Source organism: Mesoplodon densirostris, chromosome 18 (genome assembly GCF_025265405.1).
Source record: "Mesoplodon densirostris isolate mMesDen1 chromosome 18, mMesDen1 primary haplotype, whole genome shotgun sequence".
NCBI classification, from domain to species: Eukaryota; Metazoa; Chordata; class Mammalia; order Artiodactyla; family Ziphiidae; genus Mesoplodon; species Mesoplodon densirostris.
The window spans coordinates 42,801,747-42,816,210 of NC_082678.1; the positions used below are offsets into that span (position 1 = coordinate 42,801,747).

At 50.2% G+C, this 14,464-nt stretch overlaps 1 protein-coding gene across 1 annotated transcript in view; it reads left to right on the forward strand.

Annotated features, from left to right (window-relative positions):
- The first annotated feature begins 2,343 nt into the window (after positions 1 to 2,343).
- The window catches only part of PIK3R6 (phosphoinositide-3-kinase regulatory subunit 6), a 34,332-nt gene continuing 22,211 nt past the window's right edge, over positions 2,344 to 14,464 (forward strand). Inside the window, exons 1-6 of the mRNA XM_060082228.1 lie at positions 2,344 to 2,356; positions 11,370 to 11,453; positions 12,057 to 12,148; positions 12,979 to 13,047; positions 13,515 to 13,647; positions 13,792 to 13,861. Of these exons, the coding sequence (XP_059938211.1) occupies positions 2,344 to 2,356; positions 11,370 to 11,453; positions 12,057 to 12,148; positions 12,979 to 13,047; positions 13,515 to 13,647; positions 13,792 to 13,861 (461 nt within the window). The remainder of the gene's footprint in view (positions 2,357 to 11,369; positions 11,454 to 12,056; positions 12,149 to 12,978; positions 13,048 to 13,514; positions 13,648 to 13,791; positions 13,862 to 14,464) is intronic.

The window sequence follows — 14,464 nt, forward strand, 5'->3', positions numbered from 1 at the left end:
AACAGAATGTTTGTCCTGTAGGGTTTCTCAAATGCTGGATTTTGCATCCTGGTAATATCCGTATTTCCTGTAAATTGGTAATTAGATATAGAGGCTTATTTGCATTTAGAGTATATAAAATATGCACAAGCTTAAAAAAATTAAAATGGTAAAAAAAAGGGTATATATTAAAATGTCAATTATTTTCCACTCCAGTTCCTTGGATGTTTTTCAAGAGGTAGCTGTGCCTTGTGTGTAAATGATCTGGTTTTTTAAAGATGTGAGAGCACCATTGAACAAACAGTCCTTTTTCTTGGTAGATACTAGAATCTGGTAAAAGCCAACTAAGCACACAAGCACGTGATACCAGTTACAAATTAAGATGTGGGTTTCTGGGCTTCCCTGGTGGCGCAGTGGTTGAGAATCTGCCTGCTAATGCAGGGGACGTGGGTTCGAGCCCTGGTTTGGGAGGATCCCACATGCCGCGGAGCAACTAGGCCCGTGAGCCACAACTACTGAGGCTGCGCGTCTGGAGCCCGTGCTCTGCGACAAGAGAGGCCGCGATAGTGAGAGGCCCGCACACTGCGATGAAGAGTGGTCCCCACTTGCCACAACTAGAGAAAGCCCTTACACAGAAACAAAGACCCAACACAGCAAAAATAAATTAATTAATTAATAAACTCCTACCCCCAACATCTTAAAAAAAAAAAAAAGATGTAGGTTTCTCTCTTTTTTTAATACTTTTTTATTTTTTATATTTACATACAGTAAAATTGACTATTACTGCTATGCAGTTCTATGAGTTTTAACACATATCGATTTTACCACAGGATACAGAGGAAATCCATCACCCCAAAAGTTCCCTCTAGCCCCTCTGTAGTCACCCCCTCTCCCTATCCCAAACCCTTATAACCACTGATCTATTTTCTTTCTCTTTTTTGGTAATATATTTATTTATTTATTTGTTTGTTTGTTTATTTATTTTTGGCTGTGTTGGGTCTTCGTTGCTACATGTGGGCTTTCTCTAGTTGCGGCAAGCGGGGTCTACTCTTTGTTGCTGTGCATGGGCTTCTCATTGCAGTGGCTTCTCTTGTTGCGGAGCACGGGCTCTAGGCGTATGGGCTTCAGTAGTTGTGGCACGTGGACTCGGTAGTTGTGACTCGTGGACTCTAGAGCGCAGGCTCAGTAGTTGTGACACATGGGCTTAGTTGCTCCGCAGCATGTGGGATCTTCACGGACCAGGGCTTGAACCCGTGTGCCCTGCATTGGCAGGCAGATTCTTAGCCACTGCACCACCAGGGAAGTCCCTTCAGTTGTATTTCTTTTTTTAGTAGCTATCCCAGTGGATGTGAAGTGCTTGCTCTATTTTTTTAAACTATCCTCATTCGATTTTTGGTACCAAGGGCTGGCTTTTTCAGAGAATCTTTTCTTCTTTCTCTATTCTCTGGCACAGTAAACTCTGTGCTAAGTAACATAAAAACTTGCTTCACTCTGTAGGTTTGAGAGAACTTATCAAAGGAACCATCTGAGCTAGATACCACTTTTTAAGAGCTAGTTACGTGACGGCTTTCTCTGTTTCCTCACTGGTTACTAATAAAGCAGTTTTTCTAACTCTTCTAGAGCCTTCTGAGTCATTTTTATTTTCCTAGAAAACTGTGTATGATACAGAGGGTTCAGACTTTCTTTATACAGATAAATGTCCTATGGGATGTTTATCATTCCTAATATTGTCTCTTTGTTTTCTCTTTCTCAATTAGCTTTCCCAAGTGTGTGTGTATGTGTGTATTTTTTTTTTCTTCAAAGAACAATGTCTTGGATTCTTTCAGAGTTCCTCTGCTTTTCACTTGTGGAGTGTGTTGCTCTGGGAAGCAGACTTTGAGCATCCCTCCCTCTGGGATCACAGTGGGGCAGCCTGTGGTCATGACTGAGGGCATGATCTCTAGAGGCAGATGGTCTGAGTTCAAGTGCTCATTCCTTTCCTTACTAGCTATTTGACCTTGAATCGTTATCTATCTCTGTGTTTCAATTTCCCCATCTGTGGAATGGGGAGAAAATAGTGCCCACCTCATAAGGTTAATATTAAAGAGTTGATAGTTTTTAAGTGTTTAGAAGAGTGCCTGGCACATAGCAAGCACCATAGAAGCACTTCTTAAATAAATCTAGACTCCCTCCCCTCCAGTTTGGGAGAAGCCTCGGTCCCCTGGGAGCCTCTCCATTCCACAAATATGCTTAGTACACGTCCCACCACTTACACTAACTGTCTCTTCTTTTGCAGAACCAGCTCTTTGCAGGAAAACAAGCACCTTACTTTCCATTCTGCTGCCTGAGACAATCACATCCTCCTCACACTTACCCCAGGCCCCCATGGAGAGCTCAGGTCAGTATGGTCTGGGAGCGGGGGTCTGGTGTGCCTGTTTGCAGAGTGGGGAAGGCCCATCTGGCAGGTGAGGATACCCCCAGGGCTGGCAGGACCACCTCTCCCCAGCGGGGCTGAGAGACCCGCACTCAGCTCCCCAAATGTGAGACCATCTTGAGAGATGGACATCTACACGCTTGTATGAGCCCCAGCTGCCGGCAGATCACTGAGCTGGACAGTGGGAGTAATGACAATAATAGCAAATATATATTGCCAAACATTTGCATTTATTTAACAAAAATCTCTATGGCACTTACAATATATCAAGTAGTGGGAAAAGCACCTGACAAATATTAATTCGTTTAGTCTTCATAAAGACCCCATAAGATAGATATTATTATTACTTCCATTTTACAGAATATGGGAGGGGCTTCCCTGGTGGCTCAGTGGTTGAGAGTCCACCTGCTGATGCAGGGGACACGGGTTCGTGCCCCGGTCCGGGAGGATCCCACATGCCGTGGAGCGGCTGGGCCCGTGAGCCATGGCTGCTGAGCCTGCGTGTCTGGAGCCTGTGCTCCGCAATGGGAGAGGCCACAACAGTGAGAGGCCTGCATACCGCAAAAAAAAAAAAAAAAAGAATATGGGAAAGTGAGAGAAGACAGGTATTGTCCCAAGGTCACATAGATATTATATGGTCAAATCAGGATTTGAACCCAGCAATCTAGCTCCAGCATCTGTGCTGCGAATGACTTCTCTACGGGTTGCCTCATGCAAAACATCAGAAGGATTCTGCGAGGTAGGGATATCAGTACAATTGTCCTCATTTTACTAAAAGGGAAACAGGCTCAGAGAGGTTAGGTAATTTGCTCAAAGCTACAGAGCTAGTAAGTGGCAGATCCAGGACTGGAACCCACGTCTGGCTGATTCCAAAACTTAGACTCTTCTCCCTACACCATCCTGGGACAACAAGCAGAGATGACCCTTCCCCCAAGATGTGTATCAACTAATGTTCACCTGGCAAGTCAGAAACCACCCCTCCGGCCACCAGGCATAGACTCCAATACTGTTGAAGATCCCTGTCCCAGGGATGGGTAGGGGACACCCCGAGGCAGGCACAGCCACCAGCTTGTTATCATTCCTAAGACAGCATCCTTTCCACACCCCCACTCACCCTCAGAGAGCCTCACCCAATCAGAAGAAGCTTCAGCCAGTGAATCTTGGTGTCCCAAGGTTCCTGGTCGTCTGTAACCAGCTGGGGTTTGGGCTGGGAGGGTAAGGGTGGGGACAGCGCTGTGAAAATCTCCTACTGAACATTTCAAAACCAACTTACTTTGCACTCACTTTAATTACAACAATTAAGACACATCGGTATCGTGTTTTAGGAAGGGAGGTATACCGATAAAGGTTCTTTGGATACAAGCAATAGAAACCTATATGGTTCATTTAATATTCAAAAATAAAAAGTGGCTGAGCATTGAAGGAACAGCTGAAGCACCAGGCACCAGAAAGGGCAGGGAACAGGGTGGATCTGCCACCAGGACAGGAAGAGGGAGGCTCTCTCCACTCCGGGCTGTCACCCACACAAAGGTCACCCAGAGGGAGAGAGAGTCCGTTGGCCAGCTTGGTCCCGTGCCACTCCAAGGCCAGGGCAAAGCAGGGCACCTGGGTCACAGTGTCACCAGGGTTATAGTGAGCAGGGAAGGCTACAGGGCAAGAAAGACCACCAACATCCACCCCCAAAGATGTGACAGATGACCCCCCCGACCCAAAATCCAGTGGGTGAGGGAAGCATCCCCAAATTAGGATGCTTGCCCTGAAAACTCCGAAAGGGAGTTTTTCCATCAGGACCAGGAACTGCAGTTGTCCTGGCTGGCTTTCCAAATTATAGTTGTTTTTAACTTTTCCCACCTTCCTACAGCCCTTAGAGTCCTCTCATCCTAGAGTCAAGAAGAGGGGCACCTGAAAAGTAAGACGTTTATCTTGAGGGCTGCAAAAGAGCAATGTTTCAAGGGCACCAAAGGTATTGTTATTTTGCCACTCCTGCAAATGGGCAAGATCGCAAACCTTTTTAGAAACATCTGAGCCTTTATACCGCATGGGGGGAAGGTGGGAGTCAGGCACGGGATGGAAGAAAGAGGAGCATGAGCGTGTTACTCCAGCCAATGGTGCATCTGGGTCCTGAGCACAGGATTTCAATGAGCGGCTTAGATGCAGAGACAGAGCTGTCTGTTCACCAGGGGATTCTCAGACAAGCCCTCGCCCCTGGCAGGAAGGGCGGCCGGTAAGGTCCAGGTGGTCAGTGTGTTGGGGCCCCATGGGCTCCGGGAAAATGGAGCCCAGCTCAAAGGTCAAGGTCAGGTAAAGGTCATCCTCCAAAATGGAAACTAGTGAACACAGCACGTACCAAATGACATTCACCTGTACAGAGCTAAGCTGCCTCGGGTATTCCAAGGCTGAATTGGAACAGACACAAACAAACCATATTCTTCTCAATTGTATTATGGCTCACCTGGCATGAGGTAGTGGGACCCCCGGGTTAGTGATTTTATTGTGATTTTAGAGGGAAGGGACCAGAAAGAGTTCATTGGTATGTTTCCATTTCCATTCCAGGGAGGGGGTTCTGATTCTGACAGCTGATACCTAGAGAGTGGAAAAGGACAATTCTCCACAACATCCTAGTTTGAGGGAAACACCCCTTGAGAATTATGAATTCATCTCTTTGGTAGTAATTTTGTGTCCCTGTAACCTTCTCATCTGGGTGGTTATGTGCACCAGCTGGGGCAGGCTGAGGGAATTTTAAGTTTGATTATACCACCAGCTTTCCCTATACTGATGCCAGGGTCCTCTCTGGGCATGTTTGTCAGGGTTCTCCAGAGGAACAGAACCAGTAGGAGGTATATACATATAGAGAATGAGATTTATTATAAGGAATTGGCTTACATGATTATGGAGGCTGACAAGTACCAAGACCTGCAGTCAGGACAGCCAATGGTATAAATTCCATAGAAACCAGCAGGCTCCAGACTCAGGAAGAGCCAGTGTTTCAGTTCAAGTCCAAAGGCAGGGGAAAACCAGTGTTCCAGCTGGAAGGCAGTCAAGCAGGAGGAATTCCCTCTTCCTTGGGGGAGGGTCAGCCTTTTGTTCTATTCAGGCCACCACTGATTGGATGGGGCCCACCCACATTAGGAAGGGCAATCTGCTTTACTTGATCTATCGATTTAAATATTAAACTCATCTAAAACACCATCACAGATGCAATCAAAATAACATCTGACCAAATATCTGGGTGCCCTGTTGCCCAGTCAAGTTGACACGTAAAATTAACCATCACAAGAGGGTATGGGACAACTTCAAGAAGACAAAGACTGGTCTGCTTGAAAAGAATCTTAGGAGATTTTATTCCTGTCATGGCTGGACACAAAGAGAGTCAGAGCACTGGTGTCTATAAGGGTTACATTTCTAAACAAAGGTTATATCTTTTGCAAACAAGCTAACGGACAACAACAAAAATAATAGTAATAATAATAAACTTTCTCCAATTGTATTCTTTTAAATAAATTTATTTATTTTATTTATTTATTTTTGGCTGCGTTGGGTCTTTGTTGCTGTGCTCAGGCTTTCTCTAGTTGCGGTGAGCGGGGGCTACTCTTCGTTGCAGTGCATGGGCTTCTCATTGCGGTGGCTTCTCTTGTTGGGGAGCTCGGACTCTAGGGGCACAGGCTTCAGTAGCTGTGGCTCACGGGCTCTAGAGCACAGGCTCAGTAGTTGTGGCACACGGGCTTAGTTGCTCCGCGGCATGTGTGATCTTCCCGGACTAGGGATCGAACCTGTGTCCCCTGCGTTGGCAGGTGGATTCTCAACCACTGTGCCACCAGGCAAGCCCCTAATTGTATTCTTTTACAATAAATTCTCCCACCACTGTGAGAGCCAGGGGTATTGCCAGGGAGGGGCCATCCTGACCCTGTGACTTAATTCAGGGATGATTGTCCTCTGTGAACTCTGAGCATCTTGTCACGATCAGTTATTCATATCTCCAAACTTACCGCCTAAGGCAATAATTCTCACTGAATTAGATTAGTTCTGTAATCCTGTACATTAGATTCTCCTGGGGAGATATTTTTTTAAATGGATTAATGGGCCCCACCCTCCGATATCTGATTTATTTGGTTTGGGGTGGGCTCTGCATCGGTATTTTTTTTAAGCTTTCCAGGTGATTCTAATGTGAGCCAAGGGTGGGAAGCAGGGGAAAAGCAAACATCTAAGAGGGGGTTGGGGAGAGATTTGACTGTCTAGGATCGCAGGACAGTGGAGAGCTGCCTTTGCCAAGTCCTGGGTCAGCTTTGAGTGGCTGGACGTAGAAGAGCAAACCCTGAACTGTGCGCGTCCTGCCGCCGCAGGACCCCGTCAGCCTTTGTTCTCCCTTCCTTCCTCCCTGTTGTCTCTTTAGCTGTAATAACATCTACCCTGGTTGGAGAGCGGGGAACCCTTTTACAGCCAACTTTATCAGGGGCGTTTTTGTCTGCATTCAAGCCCCAGGCACACATAGGTAGACACGTGCTCACAGCCTCACCTGGGTGTCCCCTCTTCCCTTCCCCCAGTAAAGAGGTGAACGGTCACAAGTAAGATGACAGCTTTGGACGAAGTGCATTTTGGCAAACAGAAAGCTCTGCTCCGTCAGAAAGTTCCGTGACCTTGTGGAAGTCGCCTCTCCCCTCTGAGCCTCATTTCCCGCTCTGTGAAATGGGAAGAGAGCCAGCCTCCGAGGTCCCTCTGGGTCTGACCTTCTGTGGTTGGAGAGGCGATATGGGGCGACTTTCAATCTAGATTCCACAAAACAGGGAGCACAGTAATTGTTCTGCCAAACTCACAGGGCTCTGCTCAGAATCCAGTGAGACAATACACACACTTGGTGTGTCCCTGAGTCAGAGAACAGTGGCTGCCGTAACAGATGACCCCAGTGTCAGTAGATGAACACAACAAATGCTTATTTCTTACTCATGTCACCACCCAATCTGGGCTACAGTCTTTCAGGGACAGAGGCTTCTTTCCTCTCGGGGCACCATCATCTTACACATATATATTCCAGGCTCACGGAGGATAGGGCGGAGGGTTTTATGGCCACGCCTGAAGGTGGCACATACCACCTCCACCACGTGCCATTGGCCAGAACTCAGCCACATGGCTCCTGTCAAACAACAAGGGAGTCTGGGAAATGTAGTCTTCTCATCTACCTGCGACAAAAATGAACTTGGTTTGATGAACATGTACCACTGTCTTGCTACGCCTACATAAGACTCTCTACATGTGTACCATTCAAGTGCTATTTATTTTATTATTTTTTTAATGTATTTATTTATTTTTGGCTGCGTGGGTCTTTGTTGCTGCACATGGGCTTTCTCTAGTTGTGGCAAGCAGGGGCTACTACTCTTCGCTGCAGTGCATGGGCTTCTCATTGCAGTGGCTTCTCTTGTTGCGCAGCATGGGCTCTAGGCACGCGGGCTTCAGTAGTTGTGGCTCGTGGGCTCCAGAGCACAGGCTCAGTAGTTGTGGCACACCGGCTTAGCTGCTTTGAGGCATGTGGGATCTTCCCGGACCAGGGCTCGAACCTGTGTCCCCTGCATTGGCAGGCGGATTCTTAACAACTGTGCCACCAGGGAAGCCCTCAAGTGCTATTTAAATGTTAGGTATTAATAGTAATCTGGATACCTGATAGTTATATCCTATTCCTGGATGGAGGGGTGGATAATGAATGTTATTTATTTAGTGGCTGTTCTGGATCAAGAATGCTGTTAGACATTGCATATCATGTATAAACAACCCTGAGATACTTGAGGCACGAGAAATATTATTTCTTTGGCTTAATCAAATCAAATCCAGCTTCAAGCTCTTGTTTTCCAAGGTCCGTACAAATTCCAATGTCATTCACTTGCGGTACCCACCTCCTCTCCTTGGGATCCTGTGAGAAGGCCAGGGGTTACAACGTCTGGATGATGGGAAGTGTCTGTGGTCTTCAGTGCACTATGGCTGCAGCCCCCAGAACAGCTTGAATGGTCCATAAGGAGACAGAGGGCTCCTTTGGGGACATTCTTGTGCTCTGGCAAAGGTGGCCCAGGAGACCACAGCAGTGGCACTCAAGCACACAGAGTTTAGTGCTTAGCTGCCCTCATCTGAGATCTTTGCCACCACCGGTCAGCTATGTCCCAGCCAACCCTGGTCTTCCTCCTTCCTGGGTCCCCATAACCCTCACGGTCTTGGGAGTCCAACCTTCCACCCTTGAATTGCCACGCCCCTCGTCAACTAAAAGCAGCAGGCTTCACCCCCATCCCTTGGAGACAACCCAGCTTGATTGTCTCAATCAGACAGCCAGGGGTCTCAAAGTCAAGGGGCCGGAGAGAGGATGTAAGTAAGGGAAACAAGGAGAGTGACCACTCTGAAGCCTTAGGGGAGCTGTGCCCTGTCTCAAGGGGCAGCTGCTCCCCAGCCCCTGTCACTGTCACATGTAAGAAGAATGCACGCCCAGTGTCGACAGACTTTCAGGAGATGCCAGAAATCTGAACTTTTATGCAAAATCTCCTGATTTGTGAATGTTGGCAGCTAGTTCAATTTTTTTTTTCCAAGACACTCTACAAGCCCAAACAAGACACGTCTGCAAGCCAGATGTGGACCAAAGCCTGAGAGTTTGTTCCAGCTGCCCAGACTTTTGAAAACAAAGTTTATTTGGGGTTGTCTCCCGGGGCTACTGGCAGAGTCTAACTTCTCCATTTTTCTCTGAAACATAAAAACTTAACTCCCTCTGCAAAGCAGGAGAACCTAGGGCTCAGAAGACAAAGGTTTGGCTGCGCTTCTAATGAGGGGGCAGGGAGGAAATCACAGTTATCACAGTTTTAAGTCTTTTGTGTAGTCCATGGTGGGGAGGTGGGCAGAAGAAGGGAAGGGAGAAGGAAGAAAGAAGGAAAGAAGAAATCGGACATAGCATTATTTTTTCATAACTCACCCTGTGTTAACTCATTTATTTTCATGCCAGGTGGAGCTCGGTAGATGGAAGGATGGCTTGTGACAAGACTTCTTGCCAGGCTAAATAACTTCCTTGCCAGTTTTGGGAGATGCTGCACTGCCCAACAGAGTGGCCGGGTGGGCAAACGTGCGCTGTAACACCTGCCCACTTCCTGCCCGCTCTGAACCTGAAGGAGACTCAGATTCAGACCTGGACCTGGTCTGGGCAGGGGAACAAGTGAGAGGCAGGAGGAAAGTGAGGGTTTCAGAGATGCTGGGTGGCCCCAGCAGACGTACAAGGGCCCACGCCAGAGCCATGGAAGGGCCAGTCCATGAGCACCAGGGCATGGGGTGCCTTGACCTAAACAAATTCTAGCTCCTGGACTGCAACCTGCTGGTTTTTTAGATTGGTCCTCTCTACCCTACCTATTTCCAAAGGAATCTGAGGCAATTCAGATATATGCTTAGTAGAACATGAAGCAAGCGCACCCGAAAAGGAGCAAAGGAGAGAGGTCTCTGTCCCTTGAGATGAGCTGATGTTTGAGACGGGGCCCCAGTTTGGCTGTAAGTTTCCTGACCACCAAGGCAAAAAGGGAACCTCTGAGGCGTGTGGTTTGTACTGTCTGACAACAAGAGACTGCACCCTCGCCTGTAAAAACAGCTTCTTGGTTGGAGCTGATCATAAAGGGGAATTGATGGTACAGGGAGTGTCTCCCGTACTTCCTGTGTTGGTCCAGATCCTCTAAGAAGCAGACAGCAAGACAAGATTAGACATGCAAGGCTTCATGTGGGGAAACACCGTGGAGAAAATGGAGATGGAGCTGGTGAGGGCTGGGAGAGCGAGCGCCCAGACTGTGATGAAAATCCAACTCTGAAAGAAGGAGGAAGGGATGCAGGATTGGGTGGAAATGTGCTGGACTGATGGGTCTTGGGTTGGGGAATCCCTGAGCCACAGAGTCAGCCGCCTACAAAGCTTCCCGAGCTGGCTTTAGAATTCCTGCTGCTGTCCCTATTGGCTGGGAAGTGTGGCCTCGGCAGGAGGTGATGGCTTTCACAGCCCAACAGCACAAAGCTCCTTGGTTCCTTAAACTCGTTGTAGGGGGAGGTCAGTGAGGTGCATTCTCATGGCTCCGTGCTTTCCAAATGTCAGTTACTGATTCGTGTACCCACCTCCACAGCTCTGCAGTGTCAATGCTCTGCCGTTAAAGAAAAAAAAATGATTTTGACACTTGTTAAACCCTAAAGAAGACTTTATTCAAGATTATTGCAATAGAGGAGAGAGATGGGCCTCTGCTCTGAATAAGGCAAAGACAGCTGGGGATTTACAGCCGACAAACAGAGGGAGGGGTCAGTGGATGGAAAATTCCTAAGAGGGGACCTCAGGGGTGGGAGATTCTTACTAAAGTGACCTAACAGGATTCTTGCTGGACACAGGTCAAGAACTTACACGTCAAAGGTGGGGAATAGAGAACTTGATCAGATATCAGGGAGAGGGACTTCTCTCGACTGACAGCAGGATTCTTGCTAAAACTGGGCTTGGAGACCAAAGACAGGACAGGGGCTACGCTGAGGGCCTAGTGGAGAACAGGGCTCTGAGGATCCCGAGTGAAGTTTGGTCAGGGAGAGAGTTCTTGTCACCTCCTGGTATTTATCTGATATGTGTCTTTAAATTGACTTTAAATTTTAGCTCCATACTAGTTGAGGAACTAGTTATATGTTTTTTCTATACATTAAAATAAGTGCATAATTACTCAAATTTTAGAATCATCTGTGTACCATCTAAAATTGTCTCGCGTGTCACTGGCAATATACGTACCACACTTTGGGGAATGTGGATTTTTCAAAGAACACAGAAATGCTGATTGAAAGGCTGTATTGCAGTCCTGGCCAGGATGCAGGCTGCCAGCTCTAAGTTGATTACTTCCGGGCACCTCTTGAGGCTCAGAGAAGAGGCTAAAGACATTCTCAGGGAGAGTGGGGGTGGGAGCGAGGGTAAGGCCAGGGGCTCCTGGCCTCAAAGCTTCCCCACCCTGCTGCCCAGATGTGGATCTGGACCTCCAGCGGAGCGTGCACGCCGTGCTCCGAGAGCTCAGCGCCCAGGCCCCTGCCCTGCCGAGCAACCAAGGTAAGAGCCGGCAGGCATCGTCTGCTCTCTCTGCCTCCCCCACCCCAGCCCAGCCAACTCTGCCCACGTGCTCTCAGGAAGAAAGTGCCCCAGCCTGGAGCTCACAGAATGAGGGGCTTCCAGCCAAGCCCCGTCCTCCTGGAAATCCTTGGAGCCTGAAGGACCCAGAAGGCCTTCTCTGCCCCCTGGCTCACCCTCCAGGGACTGTGGCACAGCCCATCGGGGGTCTGCCGCCCTCTTTCTTAACCGCCTTCTCCAACTTGCCTTGCAAATAAAAGTGCCCTGGCACTCCAGGCCCGCATGACTCCCAGGAACGTGGCTTGGGGTGCTGAGCTGTCAACATCGCTGCTCCAGAAGCCACGTGCACACACCTGTCCCCGCTAGCGTCCCGCCTCCCTCCTTTCTGCCCCGGGAATTCACCGCCCACAGGGGCTGCAGATCAGAGAAACCCCCCCATGGACGCGGAGCTCAGCACCTGGCAGTGGGGGCGGGGGTCAGACCTGGGACTCCAGGGCTCAGGGTCCTGCTCAGAGGGGATTCCTCTCAGACCACACCCCCCCCGCCCTGCCTGGCTGGGCTGGGCACCCCTTTCTCCTGACCCAGGCATGTGGAGATGGTCCCTGCACAAGAAGGTCGAGCGGGATCCTGGTAAGAGTCCGGCACTGGTCCGCATCCTGCTCAGAGAACTGGAGAAGGTGAGTCCTCGGGTTTCGGGCGGGGGACAGGCAGGGACAAGAGGAAGAGGGGCCATTCCCGCTGGGGACTCGGGCCCATCCACCCCGTGTCTCACACACTTTGGTCGTTTGATTTCTACCGTATTTCTCCCTCTCCGGTACTTTGCTATAAGCAATTTTATCTTTACGTTGACTCCCGCTCTTTGACCTGAGTTAACGTCTTTCAAAAATGATCTCGGGGCTTCCCTGGTGGCGCAGTGGTTGAGAGTCCGCCTGCCGATGCAGGGGACACGGGTTCGTGCCCCGGTCCGGGAAGATCCCACATGCCGCGGAGCAGCTGGGCCCGTGAGCCATGGCCGCTGAGCCTGCGCCTCCGGAGCCTGTGCTCCGCAACGGGAGAGGCCGCAACGGGAGAGGCCACAACAGTGAGAGGCCCGCGTACCGCAAAAAAAAAAAAAAAAAAAAAAAAGGATCTCTATAACACGACCGTAAATGGAAAACCCATATCACTGTACAGAAATGGAAAGTACCTGTAAACGTAAATGCCTAACTACGAAAAATTTTCAAAATTATCCTCATAATTACCCTCCACACCACCCAGTGCTCTACGTTTGGGAAACGCTGCACTCAGGGGAGCCTCCAAGCTGGCACCTCACCTGTCGCTTTGCTACCGGCTCCTGGGCTCCCGCACCTGTGAGCCCCCCACCTTCTTCTACCAGAGCAGACTATGGCCCTTTTCCACTCCCCTCGGCCTGCTGGGACACTGCCTTCCACCCCATCTCCCGCTAGGATGTGGCGAGACCCCTGCGACCCCCAGCCCCATCCATGTCCTGCGATCTCCTGTTTTCCAGGCAGAAAGTGAGGACGCCCGGCATGTCATCATCCCCTTGCTGCACACTCTAATGTACGTGCTCACTAAGGTGAGCGGGGACTGAGGGTGAAGGGGGTCGGGGTGACCCACGGCTGACGGGGCTGGACACTCAGGAGACAACCGGTCTCTGCCTGGCGAGCGAGCCTAGAGGAGCTCTAGGAGCGCCTGCCCCTAACTGGCTTCTCCCCATAGCCCTGCCCTCGCCCTGATACACGAAGAGATGAAATTGGGGAGGTAGTGGCGGTAAATTTGCAACCGTGACAGAGCAGAAGGGCTGGGAGGGGAGTTGATCTGCTGGCAGAACAGGATGGCGATGAGTTTCCATCTTGATAAGCCTGAATGTGGTGTAGGAGGGGAGATGTCTTAGAGATGCTGGGAGAAGAGGCTGAGGTGTAGATTTGGGAGGGAAGTGTGAGCCCAGGTCTGGCTGCTCTGCCCGCCCCCCATCACCCCGCCCCACCCAGGACCCTTCGAGACCTAGGTCTCTGGGCACCCTGATTCCTCCCTCTCACCCAGGCCACGGGCATCACAGAGGAACTCCACCGGAGGACCTATGCCTTTTGCACGAGGTTGCTGACCCTGCCCGCCCCCTACTGCACCATCGCCCTGGACTGCGCCATAAGGCTGAAAACGGAGACGGCCGTCCCAGGTAAGAGCCACTTCAGCTCCGCCCAAGGTCTTGCCTTCCTCTCCAGGATTCCAGGGAGCTCAAAAGCCCCAGCACCTTCTGGGAAAGTGGGGAATGGGGGTCAGAGACTCAGACGCTGGTTGGCTGAAGTGGTCTGCCCTGCAGGGACGCTGTACCAGAGGCTGGTCATTGCCGAGCAGAACCTGACGAATGAGCTGTACCCCTACCGGGAGAGGTGAGTGGCCCCAGCGAGGGTGCTGCCCGCAGGACAAGTGAGGATTCTGGGTGGGGAGCAGCCCCTCCCATCCGTGGCATTTGTCCAGCAGCGGGACGTCCTCCGGGTGGATAGGGCGTGTCCTTCCCTGGAGATCCCTGAAAGCAGTTAGGACTTTCTTCTTGGGCTGGATTCAGAGCTCGCCCGCTCACATGCAGAACGTGGACACGAGCACTGGACCATTCTGCAGGTCCATGGTTCCACCTCCATTCTGCCCTTGGCCATGGTGTTGCATCAAGCAGCCAGAGGCACCTCTAGAATATCGATAATTCAGGCCACAGTCACACCGTGAGATCTGGGGTCTTTCATCTGTGTGTGTGTAAGACTGAGGACACGTCCACTGCTCGTGCTGGGGCGAGAGGCTGATGGAGTCGGGGGTGAAGCAGGGGGGTGTGTAGCCTCCTGCCCTGCAGGTACCTCTGCTCACCTGGCACTGAAAGGTGTAGCTTGCGGCTCTGTGTTCGTGGAGGGTACAGGGAGGGGAAGGGATCTAGAGGACTTGGCATTGGAGAGGTTGAAATGACAGTTGAGTACGGAAGAGAGGTTGGGTGAGGTTGGTTTTCC